This window comes from Vulpes lagopus, chromosome 11 (assembly GCF_018345385.1).
Source record: "Vulpes lagopus strain Blue_001 chromosome 11, ASM1834538v1, whole genome shotgun sequence".
NCBI classification, from domain to species: domain Eukaryota; kingdom Metazoa; phylum Chordata; class Mammalia; order Carnivora; family Canidae; genus Vulpes; species Vulpes lagopus.
In genome coordinates this window covers 1,338,969-1,366,339 of record NC_054834.1, presented here as the reverse complement: position 1 = coordinate 1,366,339, position 27,371 = coordinate 1,338,969, and the positions used below count along the sequence as shown (strand labels likewise).

General features: G+C 51.3%; 1 protein-coding gene across 2 annotated transcripts in view; it reads right to left on the bottom strand.

The window, feature by feature from the left end:
• Positions 1 to 5,041: 5,041 nt before the first annotated feature.
• Positions 5,042 to 27,371, bottom strand: part of VWC2 (von Willebrand factor C domain containing 2) — a 95,545-nt gene continuing 73,215 nt past the window's right edge. Inside the window, exons 3-4 of one of the 2 annotated variants that reach the window (XR_005982721.1) lie at positions 5,885 to 6,269; positions 5,042 to 5,799 (exon numbers count right to left, since the gene is read on the bottom strand). Coding sequence is in view for 1 of the 2 variants with exons in the window: in XM_041722717.1 (XP_041578651.1) it covers positions 6,118 to 6,269 (152 nt within the window). In the remaining variant the exon portion in view is untranslated. The other variant, XM_041722717.1, reaches the window with a different exon arrangement.

The window sequence follows — 27,371 nt, the reverse complement described above, 5'->3', positions numbered from 1 at the left end:
TAAATAAGTAAATCTTAAATAAATAAATAATTCAATAAGTAAAATAAATAAATAATGAAAGTGCCCAGCATAATTCTTGGCTTAGAATTTATGTTTATTAATTGCCTGGTGGTGGATTTTTTAAGATTATTAAATCTCTTATATACACTTATAAAACCTTAGTAGTTTCATAGAAAGACATTACTTCTTGGATACTTTTCACTTTTAAAATTCTAATTATAAGAAACACATGCTTAGGAAGGGATTCCTGATGAAATCAAATAAAAAGAGAATTGTATTTGTTTCGTAATGTAAACATAATAAATAAAGGAAAATGGGAAAAGGGATATTCCCATAGTGTATTTGAAAACAGTTCTGCCTAAAACTTAAGTTCCAGGAAATTTTAAAATAGAAAATCAATCAGGGGCCCCTGGGTGGCTCAGTCGGCTAAGCATCTGCCTTTGGCTCAGATCATGATCCCAGGGTCCTGGGGTTGAGCCCCGCATCAGGCTCCCTGCTCAGCGGGGAGTCTGTTTCTCCCTCTCCCTCTGACCCCCCCCCGCCCCACTGCTCATGCTCACACTCGAGTGCTCTCTCTCTCAGATGAATAAATAAAAAATCTTTAGGACAGCCCCAGTGGTGCAGTGGTTTAGTGCCATCTGAAGCCCAGGGCGTGATCCTGGAGACCCTGGATCGAGTCCCACGTCAGGCTCCCTGCGTGGAGTCTGCTTCTCCCTCTGCCTGTGTCTCTGCCTCTCTCTCTCTCTTTCTCTCTCTATGAATAAATGAATAAAATCTTTAAAAAATAAATAAATAATCTTTAAAAGAAGGAAAATCATTAAATATTACTAACTTTTAAGTAAGAGTGAGAAATGTTTATGTTTCCTGAAAATTGATTTGAAACTAAGGAGGCAATATTTTCAATTGCTTTAACTCATGTGTCATGAGAATGTGTCAATGATGTACTAAAGTGACTTCAGGTATATATTTTGGTTATTGTTGGTAATTCTGTACCCATGTAACATGTAAGTCATAGGGTTCGCATACTACTCTGAACTCACAGGAAGGAGTTGAACAGTACCGATCTTTTGGAGCATCAAATGCCCGTGTGCCAAGCATTTACAGTGCATTTTCACTTAAACCTTCCTAATGTTATTGACACGTTGAGCGAGCATGTCGGTGTGACTTAGTCTTCAACAGGATTTTTTCCCTTAAAAATTAGTTGTTTGGCACCCAAAATAATAAGATACCTAGGAATAAACCCAGCCAAACAGGTGAAAGACCTAGACTCTGAAAACTGTAAAACATTGATGTAAGAAATTGAAGATGACACAAAGAAATGGAGAGACATCCCATGCTCATGGATTGGGAGAACAAATACTGTTACAATGTCTATATTTCCCAAAGCAATCTCCACATTTAATGCAATTCCTATCAAAATACCAACAACATTTTTCACAGAACAAACGATCCTAAAATTTGTATAGATCCACAAAACACCCCAAATAGCCAAAGCAATCTTGAAACCAGAAAGCAAATTTGGAGGCATCACAATTCCAGGCTTCAAGTTATATTACAAAGCTGTAGTGATCAGAACACTGTGGTACAGTAATGAGCACTGAGTGTTATATGCAACTGATGAATCACTAAATCCTACCCCTAAAATTAATAAAAACAAAGAAACAAATTAAGAAAAAAACCTCTGTGGTACTAGTACAGACATGGACATGTAGATCAATACAATAGAATATAAAGTCCAGAAATAAACCCACAACTAAATGCCAATTAGTCTTTGTCAAAACAGGAAAGAATATCCAATAGAAAAAACACCATCTCTTCAACACATGTGTTGGGAAAACTGGACAGCAACATGCAAAAGAATGAAACTGGACCACTTTCTTATGCCATATACAAAAATAAATTCAAAATGGATTAAAGACCTAAATGAGAGACCTTGAAAACATAAAAATCTTAGAAAAGAACAGAGGAACTTCTTCGACATCAGCCATAGCAATTTTTCTTTCTAGAGATAACTCTTGAGGCAACGAAACAATAAAAAATGAACTACTGGGACTACTACATCCAAATAGTAGCATTATCTACAATAGCCAAATTATGGAGGCAGCCCATCACCTGATGGGTGGATAAGGAGGATGTGGTATGTGTGTGTGTATATATATACACGTGTATATATATGGAGCATATATATATGGTTGGAAAATATATATTCCTCACCCTTAAAAAAGTGAAATCCTGCCATTCCTGCCGTTTACAACAACATAAGTGGATCTAGAGAGTAAAATGTTAAGCAAAATAACTCAGAGAAAAACAAATGCCATAGGATTTCAGTCATGTGTGGAGTTTAAGAAAACAAATGAGCAAAGGGGAAAAAGAGAGAGGCAAAGCAAGGGACAGACTCTTTGCTCTAGAGAACACACTGCTGGTCACCAGAGGGGAGGTGGGCAGGGGGTGGGGATGGAGGAGTGCACCTGTTGTCATGAGCACCAGGTGATGCATAGAATTGTTAAATCACTCTATTGTACACCTGAACCAAACATAATACCGTAGTTAACTAATGGGAAGTAAAATAAAAATGTAAAAAAAAATAAAATAAAAGGTGTACGAGAAAACAAACACCACGTGCTCTGCAAACCTCTTGAGTGAACGTCGGCATCTGGTGGAACACAGACAAGCACCACCTCCTAACACTTTTCCAACGGCCTCTGGAAACGTGTGTTTCTGCAGAAATGACCCAATTACCTTATTCGACACCCGAATCGAGTGACTAGGTTATGTGTGCAGATGAAAGTCTGCATACACGCTGGACTGTGAAGGTCTAAGACAAGAAGTTTATATTCTGAAAGTTGAAACTAGGTAAGTAAATACGGCAAAGACCAAAGCTGTAAACTCCACTTGTTTAACCGTCACTAAGGACCTCAATGTAAGAAATTATTTCCACCATCAGAAATTTCGCACCAAAAGCGATTTGTTTCCTAACTTGCATCAAAAAGGGCTGGTGGGGTTTGGTCCCGGTCGGGTTGCCGTCCCCCGACACGGAGATTTGCAAGTCGCCCGAGAAAGCATGCGACAGCGACAGCAGCGACAGCGGGAGGCCAACAGCCCCCGGAGCTTGGGCTGCTCTTCAGAACAGCTGCTGGCCTCACGCGCGGACAGCAGAGGACTCTGGGTTAATATACTGACTCGGACTCAACACGCCTTTAACATAAGGGCGGTGGATGACCTTCCAGGGACCAAATGTTCCACGGCCTGAAATAAGGAGATTTTAGGATAAATAAGAGAGCAAACAGACAAAGCGGGGGATGAAAAGTATGGTGTGGTCTCTAAATCGTTAAACCGTGCGAGCGTCAAATGCCAAATGGGTGGCACGGCGGAGGCACCGCGGGACAGTCCTTGGGCCCCCAGGGCTGAGAGGCAGGGGCTGGTTCAGGGCGCAGTGAGGCCCGGGCCCGACGGCAGTGGGAGGCTGCGGGGAGCCCTGAAGATGCCAGGCCGCCCGCGGGAAGCTCGGCCCAGCTCGGGGGCGCAGACGCCCTGTGTCCGGCAGGTGAGCCTGGAGGATGGGAAGCTGCAGGGCGGGGGGGTGAGCCAGGGGGCCCCGGAGGTGGGACGTGGCACAGCTCGGAGGCCTTCACCCCGCGGGTGAGCCGTGGTCTCTGCAGGAGAGCGTGCACCTGCCCCGCACAGCCTGCAGCACGGAACAGCCGGGGCGGGCGGCCTGCAACATCAGGTCAAGTTGCACGGGCCAACGATGTGGCCGGCCTCCTCGCACGGGTGGGGAGCACCTGGTCACCCTTCCTGAATTGCCGACGTAACCTCCACCCTCAGTGTGGGGCTCGAGCTCGTGACCCCGAGACCAAGAGTCGTGTGCGCCACCGACAGCCAGCCAGGTGCCCTAGTGCATTGCAGAAAAGCATCTGATTCTTAAAGACTTAATAGTAACAGTAGGCTTGATCTCTTGCCTGTTAAGGCAAATATAATAAACTGTTAATATTTGTTAGGTTCGGCTTGTGTCTATAATTCTGTTTTCTGTATGTTTAAAAATAATAGAGGTGAGCTCTCAAGTTTTGGCTAAGCTGGCGGGCGTCACCTCCCGTGCGCCGTCCAACGGCGTCTCAGAGATACGGCTCACACGCTGCGAGGCCTGCAGCATCGTATGTTTAAGAAACGCTTCTCCGTCCCCCCAACACAATCGTTATGTGCATGCAATGTCTAGAAAATCCAATTTCAGACAATTCAGGTGTTTTCTACCTTGATGTTTGATTTTAAGCAGTGAGATGTGTTTAGTGCATCCACTAGCTGAAAGGCGCATGACACACAGGTGTCCTGTTAGGACAGCTAATGACCCCCCTCCCGCCCTGGGGGGAAGGAGAGCCCACTGTTGGCAAAACCATCACTTGCATAACCTGGTCTCAAAAAAAAAAAAAAATAGAGTGACGATGGCCGACGTCAAGGAGCCTTTACTGCCAAATGTTCAGTTTCCAAAGCAACTCGCTCATCCTTCCCCTGAGGATTTTCTCAAAACTCTAGGCGCATGGAGCCCGTTTGGCCCAAGGTGTTCTTGATAAACAAGATGCACACGGACTGTGAGCATGTGGAAAGTTCTGGAAGCTTCCGCTAATGCCGGCTGTCCATGTATTAAGGTACACAGCGGTTCACGTTTTCAATAACGACAAGTATATCCATTTTTCTTGATTAGTCGACCTTTAACGAGTGAACGATTTCAGTGCTGGAGGCTGTTTCCGTACTCCCTGCTCTTCTCAGGACAACTTTCCAGCCTCTTTGCTGACGGGCTGACCTGCTGCCCCGAGGCACTCTCAGTTCTTACTCGTGTTAGGCCAAAGGCCCATGAAGGCGAGAAACCATGCTCTATTCCCCCCGCCCCTTTTTTTTGGTCATCCAATGGTTGGTATTTAGTAGGTGCTCAATTCAAAATTTTGGAGTAAAAAAAAAATATGGGGGAAAAACCTATAAGGAGTCAAATAGCGATTATAATCATGTCTCCCCGCACACCTGTCAAGACCAGCGCCCTTCCTCATCAGTGTGCCAGGTGTCAACGGGGTTGCTAAAGGCAGAAATATTCTCTAGGACGCGGGGACCAGGGATCAGGGTATTTGCAGTGGCTTCTTTTATTCCCTGTCCAAGCGAAGAGAAAGAAAATCCACGTGGGATCACAGGTAAGCAACCGAAGGAGCAGCGCGCAGGGGCTCCCGCTGTCCCCTCTCTGCTCCCCGAGTGTGGCTCACGCGGGGAGGCCCTTCGGATGTTACCCAGTCTCTTCCGGAGGGTGGCTGGTCCTTCCAGCAAGAAGCCTGCGTCCGCTGCGTGGACGGCGGGGACCCTGCACCCAGCCGGGCCCACCCGCTGCGGCTTCTGGAGCCACGGTGCCTACGTCATCGTCCCCTGCTTCGAGGCCGCGGGGGGCTTAGGAGAGAAAGAAGTGTGCATGGGGGGTACACGTCTGGGTCGCTCTGGGGCCCCGAACACCGCATATCTGTCCCCCCATCTCCCAGCGCCCGGGAGCAGGGACGGTAAAGGCAGGCAGGGGGTCGTCACTGGGCAGGCAAGCTACTGACGTGCTGGGTCTCTAAGGACAGACACGAGGCCCGTCTCTGTGATGGAACGGGACGGGGCCGGATCTCAGGGTCCCGTGGCCTCGTGGTGCATCGACGGGCGGGCGCCGGCCCCGCAAGAGAAGCAGCGTCGGCAGCCGCCACCGAGCTCGCGGACGGAACCCGAACTGGAGGCGACAGGCAGGTACACAGTGAGGACGGTTGACAACACGGCATTTTTAATCTGTATCTATAGAAAACACGTATATAAGCTCTCTAATGGAGGGATTATAGAAATACATCGAATATATAATAGTGCTCCTCGGTGTACTTACTGTGAAAATAGCACATTTATTTAGAGAGGGGCTCATGCCCCGAGTTCTCGTGGACGTTGGGAAATGTACCCATTTCTTTCTCTCGGGGGAGCAAGGATCGCAGAAGCGCCGCCCACCTGCCTCGTTCCTCATCCGACGTCTCCTCCCGTTGCAGGATGCTCCCCAGGGTCCTCTGGAAGGTTCCCATCCGTAAAATGTTCTAGAAAAACGTCTGTTTTTTTATGGTCCCGTTTCTACATCTGCCGGCACTCGTGCCTCGTACACATGGCCTGCCTCTCGATCCTCCACGTCCCCTCCTCGTAAGTACAGTGACATATGGTACATTCATCAGTCTTGACCTCTCTTCCAGCCGGGATGACCGCGGTTTCCGCGAAGCAGTTTGGGCCTGAAACACACAAAAACGGTCTAGGTCAGGAGCGTGCAGGCGCACCTCGCGCGTTGCCCGGGTAGTTTGTCCACGGTCTCAGGAATGACGCTGCGAAGGGCTCGGCCTAGAAGGAAATACTCCCACTTTCGGCCCCGAAACAAAACTGGTGTGGTTTAGGTTTGTTACGGCAACACTGCCACTTCCACCCGCTGTTCCATTTGTGGGCCTGAGGCAGGAGTCGAACCTGCAGTCTTTTGATTTAATGAATTCTAAGCAATCGTAGGGGAAAAATGAATTAACGGGGGCTTTCAAAGAACCGGGTTTATTCTTCACGGCAGCTTTGCAAGGGGCAGTGCACACGGGCCAGCTGCTCGGGGCAACGGTGGGCGCCGTGTAGCTTCCACACCTGCCAGAGTGGGCTGTGGGGCGCTGGCAACACTGGCCGCCTGTCCCCCTCCCCACCCCCGGGCGGGCTCGGGTCCTCGGCCCCGGGGCTGCTGCTGCTGCCACCGGCTTCGCGGTGACCAGGCCTCTGCACCCCCGACCGCTCTGCCGTGCACTTCCCAGCCCCGTGCATCTTCCTTCGTGGAAGGTCAAGGATGCGGAGACGTGGTTTCCAAGACACGAGTCGAACAGAAGTTACTGTGTTGTGGTTCGTACACCTGGTTGGGATGTGACAGGTGAGGGGTCAGCGTAGGGCCTCCAGCCCGAGCCTGAGCACTGAGGCAGATTCCCCAACCCCTCCCCCCCTTCACTTCTAGGTCCTCGATAATGCGCTCCCACCACCCCGAGCCGGGCTGGGAGGGACCCCGTCCTAAGGGCACGAGAAACATTCGCCTACACAGCACAGTTCTTAAACATAAGCGGATCCAAACAAGCTCCAGGAGCAAGACTGGCTCCGACGCTTCTAGGCAGAGGAGTCCCAAGCACAGGAACTCACGGTTTCCCGGCTGCGGTTTTCACGTTAGCCCAGTGGTCAAGCGCAGCAGCTCCTCGATGCCACCGTGTGGTCCCCGCGCCCCGGCACACAGGGCCCCTGCTCCCGCAGGGACTCTGCTTGCTTCTCGCCCCCAGCCCTTCCCACAGGGCTTCTCCCGGGACTTACTTTACCTCCATTGGAGACCTCGAGCAGGAAACAATCATCCATCTGGGAGTGGATCCAAATTGCAGCTCCAACCCTCTCTCTCTCTGGAGCAGGGTCCCATGTGTCCCGCCCGCTGACACCTCAGACGCCCGGGGTGTGGTCAGGTCCCTCCCCTCCGCCGGCTTTGCCATATTTTAGATACAGACCCTCGCCCACCCAGATGGCCGACGTGAGGCCCTCTAGCCCGCACATGCCTGCACAACCCACTTGGGGCTGCTTCCCGACGTCCTCGGCCCAGGACGGCTTCCTCAGCTCCATGAGGTCAGGGCCCAACAGCGCCATGGCAGCCGTTCTGGGTGGGACCCACTTTGTCTACACTTGGCCCACTCGGCACGTGAGACACCTGTGATTTTGACAGTCCACTCTAGCTCTCTGCAGTGTGCTGCTTTCTGTTTGTCTCTTTTATGGAGTTTAATCCAAGGACACAATCTCCTTCTAATTGGCCCTAATATCTCCCAGTATGCCTTGCACACCGAAGACACACCCTAATTGCACTTGCAGGTCCCCTCTCCCGAAACATCTAGATTCAAAATCGGATGGCACAGCTTAACAGTTATGTGACCCTGGACTAAGTAATTTCATTGTTTTGGGCTTTAACAGCCTCCTTTAGAGAAGGGCAGGGGACCCCGAACGGACACTTTTCCAAGGAAGACATCCAGGTGGCCAACAGACCCAGGCCAAGATCCTCAACACGACTCGCCGTCAGGGAAATGGAAACCAGAACCACCATGAGATACCACCTCGCAGCTGTCAGAGTGGCTAAAATCAAAAGACAAGAAATAACAAGCGCTGGCGACGATGTAGAGGGAGGGGCCCCTGTGCACGGCTGGTGGCAGTGTAGACTGCTGCGACCACTGTGGACACCGCGTGGGGGTTCCTCGGAAAATGAAACATGGAAATACCATCCAATCCAGAAGCCCCAGTACTGGGTATTTACCCAAAAGACAAACCCACTAATTGGAAGCTCTGTGCACCCCTGGGCGTTGCAGCGTGGTGGACAACCGCCGCGCCAGAGCAGCAGCCTGAAGGCCCCCTGATAGGCGAGCGGGCGAAGGCGGCGTGGAATCTACACGCTGGACTGCCGCCCGCTGCTGGGAAGGATGCGTCTTGCCACGTGCAACCACGTGGATGGACCTGGAGAGTATGGTGCGGAGTGAGACAAGTCATTCGGAGGAGGACGAGTACCACACGGTCATAGATTTTTCGTGTGGATGCCCAACTGCTCGACACCGTTGGTTGAAAAGATGATCGTTTCTTCATTGCACTGTGTTCACCTCTTTGTCGAAGATCAGGTCGCTGTACGTATTTGGGTGTATCGGGGGGGCCTCAATTCTGTTTATTGATTTATCTATCGATGCTTTTGCCAATACCGCACTGTCATTTCACGTGGGTTGTTGAACTTGTGGGCACGGAATTGTCCCTAGAATTCCTCTGTTATCCATCTACCATCTGTAGGATCTGGAGTGATGCCCCCTATTTCTGAGATTAGTAAATCGTGTCCTCTCTCTTTTTTCCTCAGTGAGCCTGGTAGAGGCTCCTCAACTTCACTGAGTTTTCCAAAGAACCAATTCAGTTTCTTTGACTTTATCTCTGAATTTCACATTTTCAATGTAATTGATTTCTGCTCAAGTTTTTACTTTTTTTTTTCTTTCCTTCTGCTTCCTTTGGATTTAATTTGCTTGTCTCTTTTTCGGTTCCTTAGGTGGGCGTTTAGGCTGATTTCATTACTTTGTTATTTTCCAATATACGCATTCAGCACCTTATGTATCCCTCTCCAAGCACCACTTTTGCTGCATCCCACAAATTCTGATCAGTTGTGTTTTCACTTTAGTGAAGTTCAAAATGTTCTAAAACTTCTCTTGAGATGTCTTTTTTGATCGATGTGTTTTTACAAGGCTGTTGTGTATCTCCAAGTATCTGTGGATTTTCCTGTTACCCTTCTGTTATTGATTCCTGGTTTAATTCCACTGGGGTCTGAGAGTAGACACTATATGGTTTCTATTCTTCTAGATGTGTCACAGCGTGTTTATGGCCCAGATCGCGCTCCATCTTGGTAAACGTTCCATGTGAACTTGAGAAGGATGTGCGTTGTGCATTGTTGGATAAAGTAGTCGACGGGTATCAATTATCTGCAGTTGATTGATGGTACTGAGTCCAACTATGTCCTTACTGACTTCCTGCCTGCTGGATCTGTCCGTTTCCAACAGGAGATGTTGACGTCTCCAACTGTAGTAGTGAATTCATGTATCCTTCCATCATTTTCTGCCTCATGTATCCTGACACTGTTGTTGGTGAGTACACATGGCGGATCGTTACGTCTTCTTGGAGAAGTGACCCATTTATCATTAGTAATCACCTCCTTTATCTTGGATACTTTCTTTGCTTTGAAGTCTACTCTGAAATTAATACAGCTACTCCTGCTTTCTTTTTATTAGTGTTAGAATGATATATTTTTCTCCACCCACTTACTTCATATATATATATATGTATGTATTTATATATTTTATATTTAAGGTGGGTTCTCATAGACAGTACAGAGCTGGGTCTTTTTTATAAGATTGTATTTATTTATTCATGAGAGACACAAAGAGAGAGGCAGAGGGAGAAGCAGGTTCCCTATGAGGAGCCCTATGCAGGACTCGATCCCAGGACCCCAGGATCATGACCTGAGCCAAAGGCAGATGCTCACCCACTGAGCCACCCGGGTGCCCCCACATAGGTGGGTCTTAAGTTCTGAACTACTCTACTTCTATCTCTTAGGCCATTAACATTTAAAGTGAATATTGAGGGGCACCCGGGTGGCTCAGCCAGGTGCCCAACTCTTGGTTTTGGCTCAGATCACGATCTCAGGGTGGTGAGACTGAGCCCCACGTCAGGCTCCGTGCTCAGTGGGGAGTCTGCTTGTAGATTCTCTCTCTCTCTGCCCCTCACCCCACTTGTGCACACACATGCATGCTTTCTCTAAAATAAAGCTTTAGACAAATAAAGTGATTACTGATATAACTGGATTTGTATCTCCCATATTTGTTACTCTTTTCTATTTGTTGCCTTTATTTTTGTTCCTATTTTTGTATTTTTCTTTCTGCCTTTTCTGGATTTAACTTAGCATTTTATATGATTACATTTTCTCTCCTTTTTAAGCGTATGTTGCACTTTTTTTTTTAACTAATCCAAGCCCACTTGCAAATAACACTTGTGCTTCAAGAGTAGTGTGAATAATGACAAATAACAAATAATCCCAATTCCTCCCTCCCAGCCATTGCATCCATATTAGTATTCATTTCACTTATTCATGAGCATAAATATAGGCATCTATCCTGTTTTATTCCTGTTGTTAGTAGTTTGCTTCTTCTCCCCCCTAAAATCCTGTTTTGCTAGAAGTTTATACATTTCGTGGATCTTTCCAAAGAACTAGCTTTTCTTTCATTGATATTTCTCTAGTGATTTTCTGTTTTCAATTTTATTGATTTTTTGTTCCCATCTTTACTATTTTCTTCTTGTTACTACTCTAGTTTCTTGAAGTGATGACTTAACTAATGTAAGAATTTTCTTCTTTTTTAATGTCGACATTCAGTTCCATAAATTTCCCTCCTGGAACTGCTTTAGCTGTTGTCTCAAGGGTGTGGATGGGTTGTATCTTCCTTTTCATGACACATTTAGTTTTACAGATTTGTAACTCCAGAGCTACTAAGAATCTTGAGGGGGGAAAAAAACAACTTCTGCTTCTGCTAACTTGGCTTATTGGAGCTCAATTTGCCAACATATAGTATAACGTCCCGTGGATCTCAGCCACAAGCAATGCCAGGAGGCAAGAAGATGTGGTATTGATGAAGGCAAACCTACGCCAGTGCCTGGAGGCGTATCTCCTTCTCTTCCACCAAAGACTGAACACGGAGGCACAGGCCGGAGCACGAGAACGACAGGGCCCTGGAGCAGGGGTCCTCGCGGTGTCGGAGCCCCGTGGGGCCAGCACTGGCTCAAGGCGGCCCACGTTATTCGGGGCCCTAGACGACTGGCATTCTTTCCTTGGGAACCATGATGTTAAGAGATGATTCCCAACGATGCACAACTCGGTATCAGTTCCCGGTCTTGAAACAGCGACGTTTGTCTCCCCTGTTGCAAATCACGTTCCCAACCCACAAATCTGTCTCTTCTGAACGTGAAATCCCCGCACTGGTATTTACAGAGGAAGCCACGAATGCATTTCCATTTCCTTGACATGCACCTGGCGTATGTTAGATTCGCAGGGCACTGGTTTCAAAAAAAGACGGGAAATACTGTTTCCCTAATGTGCAGTCTCATCTCCTGCCGCGTTAAACAGAATCACCAAGTGCACGCTCACGTATGTGTGAGCACACGCGTCCATGTGCACATCCACGTTCTTCCGGGAAGGATCTAGTACAGAGGCATTTCTTAACCAGAAAGCAGCAAAAAGGACAATTAAAATGGGGAAAAATTTTAAATGGCAGTAAATTATGTACCAAAAGGAAATAGACTCGGTTTCTGCAAAAGGAACCTTTTTCTCCAAAAGGGCACTACTCTGGGAAGTGAGTGTCCTTCCCTGGGAGCAGCTCCGGGAGTGTGCGGGGGGGACACGGTGTCCCACACCGTTCACGCTTCCTTTCAGGAGCGCGTCCTTCCCGGATTCCCGGAACGGAGGTGCTAACTCCCAGGTCCTCCTACTCCGGTCCCTCCAGTCGATAAGTTCTGATTCATCGTACACCCCCAGCCTGCGCCGAAATCCAAGAGACAAAACAGTCCCTCGTTTTTAAGTGAGACATTCTCAGAAAACGCTTTAGTAAATCCTATGCAGAAATGCAAGAAGTATTTTCTGAAGTTCTGAAATATGGTGAAAGGTCTGCTGTTTCAAAAAAAAAAAAAAAAAGCCCCCACCGTCAGCGAAGTCGGGGCAGGCTCCATTCAAGGCCGCAGTGGGATTTCCGTCTGCAGACCCCAGAGGTGAGGTGGGGCCCACCCGGCCCGAGAGCCTTGCAGGAAGGCCTCGACGCCCCCTCTCCGGACTCTCCCCCCCTCTCCCCGAGCACGGGGGCCTTGGCGCACAAGCAGCTGCTAACATCCCGACGCGCGTTTCTAATCCACGGAGCAGCGTTTGAAACATGAGGCCGTAACAGAAGGGCAGAGAGGGGGACAGACCCCCCCCCCGGCACCTGCAGAGCACACAGGGGACCCCGGGGGCAGCCCAGGCCACGCTCCCGCCCCCACCCCGCGGCCCACGGGCACGCTGCTCACCTTGACACTGGGCGGCAACCCCGGGGGCAATCTGTACTGAGCTTGGCTCCAGGACTATAGGTCCTGTCATCAGTCCACGCAGACCAGGAGAAGACGGCAGGCCCCGGCCGCTGGCTGTGGGTCTGGGGCTCCGTTAAAAGTAACGAACGCATAAGGGGCCGTTGGGGACCGTCGTGTCGCCTGCCACCCGCCGTGGAGCACGGGGGGAGGCCGCTGCCTGCGATGGGCCCGGCCGGCGCGCACCTGCTACCTGGGCAGCCCGCGCTTCTCTGGACACTGCTGACGTCAACTTTTCATCGTCCGGAAAAACGCACAAATACTCGGTCGCAGCGCTGGGTGAGTGTTCCTGAGCCGACACAGGTGAGGCCGCACACAAGCCGAGGGGCGGGGCGCTGCTGTGGCCTGAGGACCCCCGGGGCCCTGGGTCCCCGCACCGCGCCCCCCAGGGTTGCCCGTGTCCGCACCTGGTGGGAGGAGAACCGTGGGCCCGGATCCCGCGCGGGGGGCCCCCTCCTCGGAGGCCGTCCAGGACCCGTCCCTCTGCCCCCACATCTTTGGCTCATTCCTATTCCGTTTCAGGAACATTCTACACCTTATTTATGCTACTACTGACAGGTGTCTGGCCTCCGAACTTCTGTCCCCGGCAGACGGCTGGAGTGGGCCCGGGGCAGCCGTTCTCGGAGTAAAGGCCGCCGTCTACACGCTTAGGTGTGAGTCCAGGGTGCGCTCCGGCCCCAGGAGTGGGGGCTCGGCTCACGCCGTGTGCGGCCCTGCGGCCCTGCTGCAAACCCAGACACACACACTGCCCCACAGCAGGGGTGCCAGTTCGGACCCTCAGGGTCAGGACGTGGCGACTGTAGTTCATCCGGGTCCTGCGCAACACTTGACACTGTTAGTCTGTATTATATTTTATCAGATCGGCTGCATGTGTCATAATATTGGGTTGTAGTTTTATTTTTCCATTATTTTTTAAGTTTTTTTTTTCTTTTAATTTAAGGGGAGGAGGAGGAGAGAGAGCACAAGATTGGGAGGGGGAGAGGGAGAGACAGAGACAGAGACAGAGAATCTCAAACAGGCTCCAGCTCAGCACGGAGCCCGATGTGGGGCTCGATCTCATGAACCTGAGGCCGTGACCTGAGCTGAGATCAGGAGCCAGAGGCCTAGGGACGCCTGGGGGCTCAGGGGTTGAGCATCTGACCTCGGGGTCCTGGGATCGAGTCCTGCATCAGGCTCCCTGCATGGAGCCTCCTTCTCCCTCCTTCTGTGTCTCTGCCTCTCTCTCTCTCTGCCTCTCATGAATGAATAAATAAATAAATAAATAAATAAATAAATAAATAGTATAAAAAACTAAAAAAAAAACAAACATCCAGCTGCCTAAGCAACTGAGCCACCCAGGCACGCCTAGGGTGTGGTTTTAATTTGCATTTCCTTGATCACTCAGGATTTCGGTGTTGGTGTTGACGTTCAGAACGTGCCATGCAGGTCATATGCATTTATTTCCTACCTGATGGTCCAGAGTTTCTTGTTTATTTGTAAGAACTCTTCACATACCGCGGATGGGTCCTGCCTGTGTCTGATACATGGCTGTGAATAAAGCATCCAATTATAATTACAGAATTATTGTCTCTACTTTTAGTTCTCTTATTTTTCTTTCTTACCTACTTTAAGGTCATGCCATTGGGCACATATATATTTAGATGAGTGACGTGTGACCGTTATATCGATCCCTTTTATCACTGGTCTCCCCTGATGCTTCTTGCCTTAGGATCTAAAATCTCTGACATCATGTAGGGCCAACTGCTCCCACCGGTTACGTTACGGGGTCCGTCTTTGCCTGTGTTCACATCCAATATATATATTTAAACCTAGAATTAAAGCATCTAGAGTCTAAAAAGTGCTGCGTGGAAATCTGTGTCTTTTAATGACACTTGACATCTACTGGACGCAAAGCTGCGTACCTTTGGGCTTAGATCTGTGCCCCTGGATCTACTTTCTTTTCTTCTCGTTTGTTCCTCTTGCTTTCTCTCCCTTCGCCGTCTTCGTGTGGGTGAATCCAGCGCTTTCCCTCCTTTAGCTCCGCTGTCTTAGCTTGTTGCCTGCCTGCCGCCGAGGGAGCTGGGCTGCCCCTGGTTCAGGGCTGGGCAGCAGGTGCTCCCCGCCCTGCTCCTGCTGTGCTTCTGGGTGCTGCGCACCCGGCCTGGTTCCCGAAGGGTGATCGTGCCCCCGAGTCCTGGGAGCCCACTGCCCGCCTGTCGAGCCCTGCTCCTGGCTCCTGGCTCCTGACGCAGTGTCCAGCCTCCTGGCCGCCGCGGCCCCGGGCTCCGCTCCCTGAGACTCCCCCCCACGCCCTGCCCTGGGCTCTGCTCCCTGAACCCCCCCCACCCCCTGCCCTGGGCTCTGCTCCCTGAACCCCCCCCCCCCACCCCCTGCCCTGGGCTCTGCTCCCTGAACCCCCCCCACCCCCTGCCCTGGGCTCTGCTCCCTGAACCCCCCCACCCCCTGCCCTGGGCTCTGCTCCCTGAACCCCCCCACCCCCTGCCCTGGGCTCTGCTCCCTGAACCCCCCCACCCCCTGCCCTGGGCTCTGCTCCCTGAACCCCCCCACCCCCTGCCCTGGGCTCTGCTCCCTAAGCCCCACCCCCCACCCCCAACCCTGCCCTGGGCTCTGCTCCCTGCACACACACACACATACCCCGGGCTCTGGCTGGTGGGGGGACACCTACCCCAGCTCTGGGGACACATCGACGCCCAGAGGAGCAACGGCAGATGTGCCCCCTGTTCCCACAGCACCTGCTCTCTGCTGCCTCCAAACCAGTTTCTTTGCTTGTTTTTGTTTGGAATATGCGTGTCTGCTCTCTCCTGCCCAAGATGGGGGGGAGGGGGGCTCCCTCATATGCCCTCACTTCCGGCCGCCAACAGTGGAACCATGGACTTAACATTTTGTTCTCAAAGCACATCGGACTCACAGCTGCCAGGTGAGAGGGGCAGACCCCACGTAGCCCTGCACGGTGAGCTGTGCACCTGTGGTGACGGTAGGACGTCCCCCCAGGGAGGCCGGGAGGCAGCGATGCTCGCGGAGCTGGTCTGAGTCTTCTCTGCCCACTCCCATCTGAATGGACTGTCTACATCCCTGGGTTTATTTTTAATTTAATTAATAAATTAATTTGACAGAAAGAGAGAACAGAGTGAGGGGCAGAGGGAGACACAGACGCCCCGCTGAGCAGGGAGCCCGACGCGGGACTCGATCCCAGGACCACGACCTGAGCCACCAGGCACCCCACGTCCCCAGTTTTATTTTATTTTTTAAAGATTTATTTATTTATTTATCTATTTATTTATTTATGATAGACACAGAGAGAGAGAGAGAGAGGCAGAGACACAGGCAGAGGGAGAAGCAGGCCCCATGCTGGGAGCCCGATGCGGGACTTGATCCCGGGTCTCCAGGATTGTGCCCTGGGCCAAAGGCAGGTGCCAAACCGCTGAGCCCCCCAGGGATTCCCCCTTGTCCCCGGTTTTAAACAAGCTCTGTCATATCCCTGCTCTCCGGTCATTAGCAAGTCAAGTACAATTTTGCGTGTCTCTACCCACTCACGTGAAGACGTAATGTTACCATTTGTAATTCATGTAAAAATGCGACTTCAAGGTCTGCAGCAAATGCGCCGGCCCCACGATGAGGAGGACGGTAATCCCCGGCCCCGCGTGTGGCTCTGGGTGGCGAAGCCTCGCTCTGCTTTAGCTCCGTGTCTCCTCCGTTGGCTCCCGCGGCAGAGGCGCCGCTGCCGACCGAAGGCAGCAGAGTTGGGGTTTAGAATGTTCGGCTTCCAGACCGTCAGACCTGGAAACCTCGTGTCCAACTCCTCCCCCCAAGACGGGAGAACAGGCGCCTAGAAACACCGAGAGCGCGGCGGCGAGGGCACACGGACGCCTCGGGTCCGCACAACGTGCATCTGTCTCTCGGACTTTCTGGATGCCGTCCGCCGTCCGCCGTGCCAGGTGTGAGTGACGGCGACACACAGGGACAGGACACGTGTGCACCGTTGCCGAGGACCAGGGAAGCTTCTCGAATCCGAGTGGGAGACTGGAAACCGTGTTCGTTAAGCCCGTGGTCCTTCCAGCACCGCTCTCCCTCCCACAGCGTGTGGGTCACCTGGAAGCCACGTGTGGGTCCCCAGGTTCAGCTCCGAGGGGACAAGGTCCACAGGGGTTGCTCGTGCGTCCCGACTTCAGCCCAGGCCACCGCCCTGCAGCCGCCTGCCTGATGGCCCTGGGTCTGCCCCCAGGACGGCCTCCTGCCCCCGGCCACACTCCCCGTGTCACACACACCTTCCCTCTGTCCCCACACGGAGGACACCTCGCGTACGACGGAGCAGTCTGTTTCAGCGATGTGTGCAAGGCCGGGGCACGTCCTCAAAGTCACCTCCAAAATGGAGCCGAGGTGGCATCCTGCCTGAAAAGCCACGGCAAGTGGCCCCCGGGCCGTGGTCCCCCTCGGTGCCGTGGATTCATCTAAGACGCACGGAGCCCAACGTGCGAAATGAGGACGGGACGGTGCGTGTGGCCCCCGGTGAGGGCTGGGCCCGCGGAGCCCACGTTCCCCCCGCCGGGTGGCTTCCCGGCCCAGCCCCCCAGGTGCTGAGCGCCCTCTGCGCCCCGAGGCCGGGCCGGGGCCGCGGCTGCACTGGGACGGACCCGCCACGGCAGGGCTCCCAGGCCCCGCACCTGCAGCGACCCCTCCCCGGAGCGCAGCGGGGCTCACGGGCTCCCCTAACGTGGCCCGGCAAGCTGGGGTAAATCCAGGGCGAGGAAATCGGAAGGAAAAACCCAAATCGTTGTATTCCCGATAGAAGAGCGTGTAGCAGCCCCACGGCCTTCCAGCCCCATGTGACCGCGACGCCGTCGCCTGAGAACTGAACTCTGGAGGCACAGCTGCCGGGCCGACCACATAGGTAAACCCACGTTATCGTGGGCAGGTAAGGAGAAGCAAGGCCAGGCTTGCCCCTGGGCTCTGGGGACCAGGACTGCAAGCAGGAGAAAGAAAACAACCAAAAAAGGCAGTTGGTGACGTGATGGCGTTGACGACCGGCGTTCGGAATAGCAACAAGGGAGAAAACTGCTTAAAGATGCAGGAAAGGGATGTGGGCAGTCGTCCCACGGAGTCCAACCGGAGCTGCCAGCGGGAGCTGGGCTGAGCCACGCGCGAGACCCCGCGGTTCGGTTCCGGCAACGCACACGTGTACACACCACGTGCCACAAAGAGCGGGGGGCGGGGGTCGTTCTGTGGAAAAATACGGAAAAATAAAACACGCGATCCACAGCAGGAAAACCATGGAGAATCCGATACAAAAGGAGCACGATGTCAACCCCGCCTAAACCACGTGCAGGAAGCCCCTCCCGAAGGCCCAGAGGCATGTGCAGCCTTCGGGCTCCAGCAGGCAAGGGAGCCGCGTGGAGCCTGCAGAACGCTCCAGAAATGAATGAGGCCAAACTCCAGCAGGAGCCCGCGTAAGATACGTTTAAAAACACCGAGAAGATACAAGCAAACAGAACAGGCTAAGAGCAAAGTACAAAAAAGCAAACCAAAAAAAAAGAAAAAAAACAAAAAACCAAAAACTCAAAAAAACCCAAAAAAGGAGCCATAAACTATGAAGTGGAAAGGTCTCATCGGAAGAGATCTCCGTGTCTGCTACAGGCTCAATGTCTGCAAATAAGAGCAACGTAGAGAAACCAAAAGGAGCCAGCGAAGATGTGGCCGGCAAGGAGCACAAACACAAATCACCGACGAGAAATCCTAAATAGAAATATTAATTTTAAACAACACATCATTCCTACCAAAAAAAAGAAAAAGAAAAAGAAAAATAGCTCGTCATAGGATATATAAAGAAATGAATAGGGAAACTTTGTAATAAAAATGAAATCTAAAAAAGAAAAAATGAAGAAAGTGTAGGCTTCACGCGAACCCGTGAAATACCCGAAGGAAAATGCCTCCGGACCCAGCACCAGGAGGTACAGTCACATCCCTGTGAGTCGCGTCTGTAACCTGAGGTGTTCTGGAGGCGCGTTTGGGGCCCCAGGAGACTCCGCAGGCCCCGCGGCGGCCAAGGGCGCCTCCACCCAGGACCAGGGCTTTCACTCCTGGTGAGCCGCACCCCGGTGGGTGTGCCCGGCTCCCCGCATCCTGAGCGCGCACCCCCCACCCCGACCTCTCCCCGCCGGCTCCGCACCCACCGCACCTTTGTGAATTCACGTCACAAGTTCAACTCCGAGGGGCAGCCTGGGTGGCTCAGCAGTTGAGCACCTGCCTTGGGCCCAGGCCGTGACCCCGGGGTCCCGGGATCGAGTCCCATCGGGCTCCCCGCATGGAGCCTGCTTCCCCCTCTGCCTGTGTCTGTGCCTCTCTCTCCGTGTCTCTCATGAATAAATAAATAAAATCTTTAAAAAAAAAAAAGAAAGTGAGCAGAAACGCATCCTTTTGGCCCCCAATCCTGCGACCCTGGTACCGGCCTCGTGTCGTCTCCGACGTCGCAGACCTTCCAGGCCAAGTGGGAACAGGTGTTCAGCCTTAAAAGCCTATCCTGGCCTTTCACTCTTAGAGGGAGCTTGAGTCCAGACACCCCTCGTATTTAAAGACGTTTCTAGAACGAAGCCTACGTTCTTCCCGAGTGACTGCCTCCTGGCATGTGCTTGGCTGATATTTCAGTGACCGCCCTGTGCATCCCAGTGAGTGGGGGTTTCTGTAGCCTCTTACAGGGCTATTTCTTTGAATTTGGTTGTGGAAGAAATACCCTGATTTCATGAAATGTGTTGAGAAACTACGTCTCCTTTCACAAGCTCGCGACCTGAACCGAAACTCACTGAGCCCCCGAGCGCCCCCCCAACTAGAGACGTATTATTTGCTTCTTGAAAGCTTGTGAAGCCACCACGGAAACCCTCCTGAAACTAAATCATTTAACAACCATTTCAATTTCTTACAAGCTTTTAAGACTGTTCCAATGTTCCGCTTCTCCTTCTGAAGCATTTTTAGCAAACCCAGAAATACTTCACGTCTTTGAGACTTCGAAACTTTATTAATTAAATAATCAGTTATGTGCTAAGCCTCACACGTGTACAGTGGCTTCTTCAATATTGTGACCTCAGCCCCACAGCTGTGACATCCTCTTCAGGTCCCCTAATTTTACAAGGTAATGCTTCTCACCTTTTCCTTTACTTGCCTTGTTAGAGGTTGTACTCTCATCGGTTTGGTCAAAGAAGTCGCTTTCTGGGTCTGTTTCTGGGCTTGTCTCGGATTCTCTGTCTCGGAGGACAGACGAGGGCAGAGAAACCCCAGGTGACGGCGGCAGGGGACGGACGGGAGGACGGGTGCCTCCCTCCCAGGCCCGATGACAGCGCGTGACTCAGCTCCAGGGAGGACAAGGGGCAGGGGAATTCAGATGAGAAAAGTGCATAATTACTGCTTGAAAATTGCCTTAATCCCCTTTCAGGAATTAGAACAGAGAATCGACCTCGTTTGCGTAGGTTCTTCTCGGGCTTCTCGAATGCAACGTTGCTCACATGTGGCTCCAGGACGGTTCCGCGGTCACCTCTTCACCTGAAATCGGGGGCGGGGAAGCCACGCGCTTGCCAGCCCTGCAGGACAACGTCTGTCGGTCTGTCTGTCGCTTTTTTCCCCTCCTTCCCTCCTCCCCATCTCCTTTCCTTCCCAGCGACACTGTCGTATCCAACCATTCCAGTGGGAGAGAACAAGAGAACACAGAAGTGAAGGCAGTGGGGGCTTATTGATACGAGAAAGTGTCTTCCTCGTTTGCTTTTTATTGTTATGACATATGTGCGGACGTTTAAGACGAGGTCGGGCGGGGTGGGGGGGAGGCTTTGCAGAATGGAGAGGGAGATCCAGGAACCTCGGCTCCTACTTCTATTGCAAATATCAGACAAGCTCTTGGTAGGGAAGAGAGTGTCACTCCCTTCGTTCTGTTCTCTGATAAATTAACAAAAGAACAGAATGCATATTAATGATATCTCTAGTCTATTTTGATGGCATGTGTAAATCTATTCTTAAATATTTATACACAATCATTTTCTGTGTTAAATAATTTTTAAAACAGAAAAAAATCTGCGTGCAACAGTTAAGCAAGCAGATGGCACTTGGATGCTTATGGAGAAGCTGTGTTCATTTGCTCTCAGGCATGTAAAATGGTATAAAAATATAATTTATTTTCAGGACAAGTTTAAACAAGGAATAGCAAAACTTTACTCAACTAATTACTTGACTATACCAAATAACAAACATTTTTATCTTAATGTCTGTTTATTTCTTTTTTTGTTCATTTCTTTTAAAAAAAGATTCTTTGTATTTATTTAAAGATATATATATATATCTAAATCACGTATATGTAATATATACATAATATATTAAGTCATATATATATGCATATATATGTAACTTAATCTTCCATAAAAGTGCCAAGAGCACACAACGGGGAAGGACAATCCCTTCAATAAATGATGTCATCAGAACTGGATTTCCACATGCAAATGGTAAAAATTGGACCCCTGCCTTACACAAGACATAAAAATCAACTCAAAATGGATCAAAGGCTTAAACATAAGACCTGAAACCATAAAACTCCTAGAAGGAAACTGAGAGAAAAAGCTCCTTGACATGGGTCTTGGTGATGATTTCTTGGAGGTGACGCCAAAAGCACACGGGGAAGAAAAAAAAAAAGCAAAAATAAACCAGAGGGACTGTATCAAGTTAAGAAGCTTCTACACAGTAAAGGAAACAATCAACAAAATGCAAGGCAACCTACGGAGCGGGAGAAATCGTTGCGAACCACATGGCCCGGTAAGGGTCAATATCCAAAATACATAAGGAACGTATCCGACTCAATAGCAAAGCCACACAAACAAATCACCCAAATAAAAAATCGGCAGGGGACCTGAAGAGGCGTCTTTCTCAAGAAGACATCCAGGTGGCCAACAGGTACATGAAAAGATGGTCGGCATCCCTCATCATCCGGGAAGCGCAAGTCAAAACCTCGGTGAGCTATCACCTCACACCTGTTACAATGGCCACTGTTAAGCAAAACAAAACAAAGAAGCAAAGTGTCAGCGGGGACCTGGATTAAGGGGCTCTCATACGCCGCGGGGTGGGGGGCAGGGACTGAACTGGAGCGCCCACTATGGAAAAGAGCATAGACGTTCCCGAAACAACCTAAAGCAGAACTACCATGGGATCCAGCTATCACACGAGGGAAATAAAAACGCCGTCTGAGAGAGACGCCTGCACCCCCAAGTTCCCTGCAGCCAGGAAACGAGAGCGACCTAAATGTCTGCTGACGGATGAACGGATGGAGAGAATGTGGCGTGTACACGGTTCAACATTACTTGGCCTAAGACAGAAGGAAGCCCTGCCACGTGCGACCCCATGGAAGCAACTGGAGGATCTTAGGCTCCGTGAAGTAAGCCAGACACAGGCAAAGACCGCATGATCTCACTTATGTGCCGAACCTCAAGATCAATCAGACGGAAACAGACAGTGGTCAACCGGGGGCTGGGGCTGGGGATGTCGGGAGAGAGCCGTCAGAGGGTGCGAACTCTCAGTGGTGAGGTGAGTAGGTCCCGGAGATCTGACGTACAGCCAGGTGGCTACAGGTGGCCTCTGTGTACTGTATGTGTGACGTCTGCTGACAGAGTAGCTCTTAAGTGTTCTCATCAAAAAAATAACTAATTACCTAATAAGGTGATGGATAGCTTTGGAGCTGTTGGGGGGGAGGGCAAATTGCATAAAAACCACTTAAACTTCCAAGAAGAATTAAGAAAGGACAGGAAAACCTAATGTAGCTGATACAGGTGCTAAGGCCCTCAGTGGAACACCTGCATTATCACCACAGCCACAGCATGGAGCCCAGACTCAAGGGGAGGGGGAGCAGATGGGGGAGGGGGATGACAGGGACAGAGAACCACCCGTCTCTTCTTCAGCATCATCATCATCGTCATCATCATCGTCAATAATTATCGTCATCGTCATCATCGTCATCATCACTGTTGTCATCATCATCATCATTGTTTTCATCATCATCATCGTCATCATGATCGTCGCCATCATTATCATCGTCATGGTCATCATCATCATGTCATCGTCATCGTCATCATCATGTCATCGTCATCATCATCGTCATCATCACTGTCATCATCATCAAAATTGTTATCATCATCATCATCGTCACAGTCATCATCATCGTCATCATCATCATTGTCCTGGTCATCATCATCATCATCATCATGTCATCGTCATCATCATTGTCATCATCATGTCATCGTCATCATCATCATCATCATTGTCATCGTCATTGTCATCATCACTGTCGTCATCATCATCATCATAATTGTTATCATCATCATCGTCATGGTCATCATCATCATCATGTCATCGTCATCATCATTGTCATCATCACTGTCATCATCATCATCATAATTGTTATCATCATCATCGTCATGGTCATCATCATCATCATGTCATCATCATCATCATTGTCATCATCATGTCATCGTCATCATTGTCATCATCGTCATCATCATCGTCGTCATCATCATCATCCTCAAGGCCAAATGAAAGCAGCTGATAGTGACTGTCCAGGGGATAAGTCATGACTCAACGTAAAGCCTGTGACCCCGATTCCAGGCTCTGTGTGTCCCCTCCACTGCCCCCCCCCACTAACTGGCACATCCAGCGGTGACAAACCACAGCATGTCCCTCCAGGAGCCTCCCCAGGGGAGGAGGGCAAAAGGATGAATGAGCGAACAGGTGGCTGCAGGGAGGCTGGTGAGTGCCAGCGACCCACCTGGAGAGCACCAGGGGTCCACACATCATTTCTCTGAGGACTTTGATGCCAGCAGCAGGGGACACTGTGGCGGCCTGCCTCCGTCCCGTCCTTCTGGCATCGCCCCTCATCCTGGGAGAGATCAGTCCTCAGGCTGAAGGCCCGGCTACTCCGGGGCGAACAGGGAGCAACCGTGGCCGCGCACCCTCCCGACCTATCGGAAGGAAGGAGTGGAGCAGGGCGGCCGTGGAATGAGCGCGTCGGAGGCTACATGCTGATAAATTTAGACCCTGTGTTTGAAGTTGACTTGGTAGGTTGTGTCACACGCCTGAGATGTGACGGCTGAGCAAATAAAGCAAGTCCACACTGTAATTAAGAGACTCGTTTTCCAGCTAATTAGACCGTATTTATGCGTACCCAACAGGTGATAAGTGAGTGCACAGACGGCCTCGCGGAGGGAGGAGGAGGGGATCTTAGAGGCTCTGACGGGGAGACTCTTGCCCGGCCCCTCTTCCGGGGCTGCTCTCACTCACTCACTCACTCACTCACGCGGCTTCCTCAAACCAGGATTTAGCTGAAGTGCTAACCCGCACACGGACCCTGCGGAGAGCATCGCCGGGTCCAACCAGAGCGTGTGGCACAGGGACACGCGCTGCTGGTGAGGCTCGAGCTCAGCACCCCCACCCGGCCCGTGACTGGATCACATCCACGTACCCGTATTTCCCCCATTACTCATGTCTGTTAGGGACTCTCTTCTTTTTTTTCTAGAAACAAGGTCACCAACAGCGTCTAGTCCTGTCTCCCAGTCTTAGTCTATGCATGGGGATAGTATCATGATGATGAAACCACTTCAACTACGTCTTCGCGTAACTCAGAACAACCTCCGGGGGAGCCTGGCGTCCCAGCAGAGCTCCGTCCAGCAGGAGGGAACAGCTGGGGGGAACCGCATGCACAGAGGAGGCGCAGGCGGAGGCCGACGGGTTCAGGGCCCCCGGGCTGCGACACGCTCCGGCCACTCGTGCAGTAAGCGCTGAAGTCCCAGGACAGAGACGGGCCCGGCATGAACGCCCTTGTCGTGGTACCTCACGTGGCGGCCACGCCAGCCTCCTCCCGTGTTGTCCACGTGTGTGTGGCTGCGGGCCCGCGGCTTTGCTGTTCCAGGCCACCGCCGTGACCGTGGGGTGACGGGCCCACCTGCCTGCCCACCAGTCCCCCTCTGTCCCCCGCGGCAGAGAGCACCCCGTCCAGCTGTGCTGTGCGCTGCGGCTCCACGGACACACACCCCCATCAACAAAATGCACTGATTTTCATTATTTGCTTTTGATTTTTACACCGAAACCGTCACGTGCTCACACGGACGCATCGTGCTTCCTCCGTTTTCACGTAGTTACCGGGTCTTGCGACCGTCCTCCGCGGGCACGGCAACAAGCGCCGTGCAGCAGTACCGCGCACGGGGTGCCCGAGTCCCCTCTCCACCCTTCCACCGATGACCGCTACTTGGACTCCTGCCTCCTTCTTCTGTCACTAAAAACAACAGTCGCACCCGTGCACGCGGTCCCAGGTCCCTGTACGAATTCCACGCGGGCTTCTCTCTCTCCCCGGAATCAAAGATGCACGGTTGCTGCAAATTGCTTTGCTGGGCTCACTTACAAACGTAAAATACGCAGCCAGGGTTTTTTTCCCTTTTTTCCCCAGAGCTGCCCTTCTGGGTGCAACACGGCCGGTCCCCATCCTCGCCGGTGGCTGTCACGGTCATTCCTCTACGTACCGGCTGGGGCTTCGCTTTCCTCGGTAGTGGTTGGCGGTCCCCTCGCAACCAGCAAGTTTGGATATGTGCTCCGTAGACTTATTTTCAGCAATATTTTCTTCTGCACCTGCTCCCTTCTCAACACTTTTTTATTCGTTCATAGTTTAATTCAATTCGGATACCAAGTCCTTATCTTCACAGCCTTTGTTATATTTTACTGAAGAAAAAAAGTCACACGTTTTTCTTTTCTTTTCTTTTCTTTTTTTTCTTTTTCTTTTCTTTCTTTTCTTTTCTTCTCTTTTATTTTCTTGTATTTTATTTTATCTTATTTTTATCTTGGTCGAGAACATCTTCACTGCCCGTAAGATTCCCGAAGACCCGATCACCCGCTCTCACACACGGATGTCTGTGCCAGCCAGGACTTAGGTGCACACGTGAGGGAGGCCTTTCCCTGCCAGGGCTCCCACGGGGACCTGCCCGCTCTCTGAGCCCGCGACGCCCCTGCTACTGCAACATGCCCACCACTGGGCTTTTGAAAATCACCTGTTTGGAGATCATTTGTGTGGGGCACACTCTTGGGCACCGTCCCCTCCTGTATGCATGACACTCGATTCGCTGAGGTGCACCTGCCCTGCGTCTTTCGGCAATAACGGGCGGCGGCGCGTTCCTCGTCCTTGTGGATACGCAGGGGTCTCCTCCGGCCTCGTATGCAAAGGGAATTTGATGAACTGCAGGCTCTAGGCCCAAACCGCCTGCTCTCCGCGCCTGGACACGTACGTTCGTCGCCGTGCACGGACGCCGTCCACGGGCAACCGCTTTTCCTCTGGGACGATTTACAAGGATTTCTCCCGCGGTTTCCCTGGGACGCAGCTGGGTGTGACATGCGGGCGGTTGTCCCAGGACACAGAGGGGCACTTTCTCAAGCCCCTTCATCTGCCCCCTCCACCGATCCGCCAGTCCACTGCAGTTAGAGGTTTGGGGCTTGCTTCTACTTCTTTCTGTAGCGTAACTACTTTTTTCTGCTTTGTACCCAGCTGTTCTATGGTGCTCTTCCTTGGTTTGCTCTTAGTGATTGTTCGTGGTCTTGTCACTTCTCCTTGTCTCCTCCTTCTTCCCACCCACTTCTCTCTCCGTCTCTCTTTCCCTGTGTGTGTGCTGTGCATGCCCATGTACATGTGTGCTCAGGTGTGCAATTTCCCAGAAGTCTGATTATGTAACCCATGCTATTTTCTACTCTCATTTCTTTTTTCTTTTTTTTTTTTTTTAAGATTTTGTTTATTTGTTCATGAGACACACAGAGAGAGGCAGACACACAGGCAGAGAGAGAAGCAGGCTCCCTGTGGGGAGCCCGATACGGGACTTGAACCCGGGACCTGGGGTCACACCCCGAGCCAAAGGCAGATGCTCAGCCGCTGAGCCCCCCAGGCGTCCCTGTCATTTCTATTCTTTAAAGAAATTATTTAAAAAAAAATTAAAAAAAATAAAAATAAAGAAATTATTTAGGGGCACATGATGGTTCAGTCAGTTAAGCATCAGACTCTTGATTTCAGCTCAGGCCATGATCCCCAGGTCGTGAGATTGAGCCCAGCCCAGCGCAGAGCCTGCTGGAGGTCCCCTCTCCCCTCCTCCTCCCTGAAGTCCCTCAAAAAGAAAGAAACCATTTATTCATGTGTTTGGATTTCCCCTTCCTTCACCCAAATCCCCGCCCTGTGTGTGTGCAAACCCACAGTGCTGCACCCTCGTGTGCTTCCTCCCGTCCTCCTGTCACTTGGGAACCGGATGAAGAAAAACACACAGGTCTTGGTTTGTTCTGTGTAATGCTTCTCTTACGGAAAACCACGTCTCTGTCTCTTGCTTTTCTACCTGAAACCACACCCTGGAAACCCCACCAAGCATCCCGTCTACCAGTACGTCGCCCCTGAAGTCACTGAGGACCGCGTGCCCGCCCTTCCCCAGCCAGCCCACCACGGACCCGTCCTTCCCCGCAGGCCTTCCCTGCGGCGCTCCCCAGAACAACCCCCGGGCCTGGAGGCCCCACCTGAGGAGTCAGCCTTGGGCTCCACTGTTCACCCGAGGCAGGAGGCAGCCGAGTCTCATGAAGACACTGGCGACCCGCATTGTCACTCATCTTACATTTCCCAGTAAAATTTCACTGCAAATGGA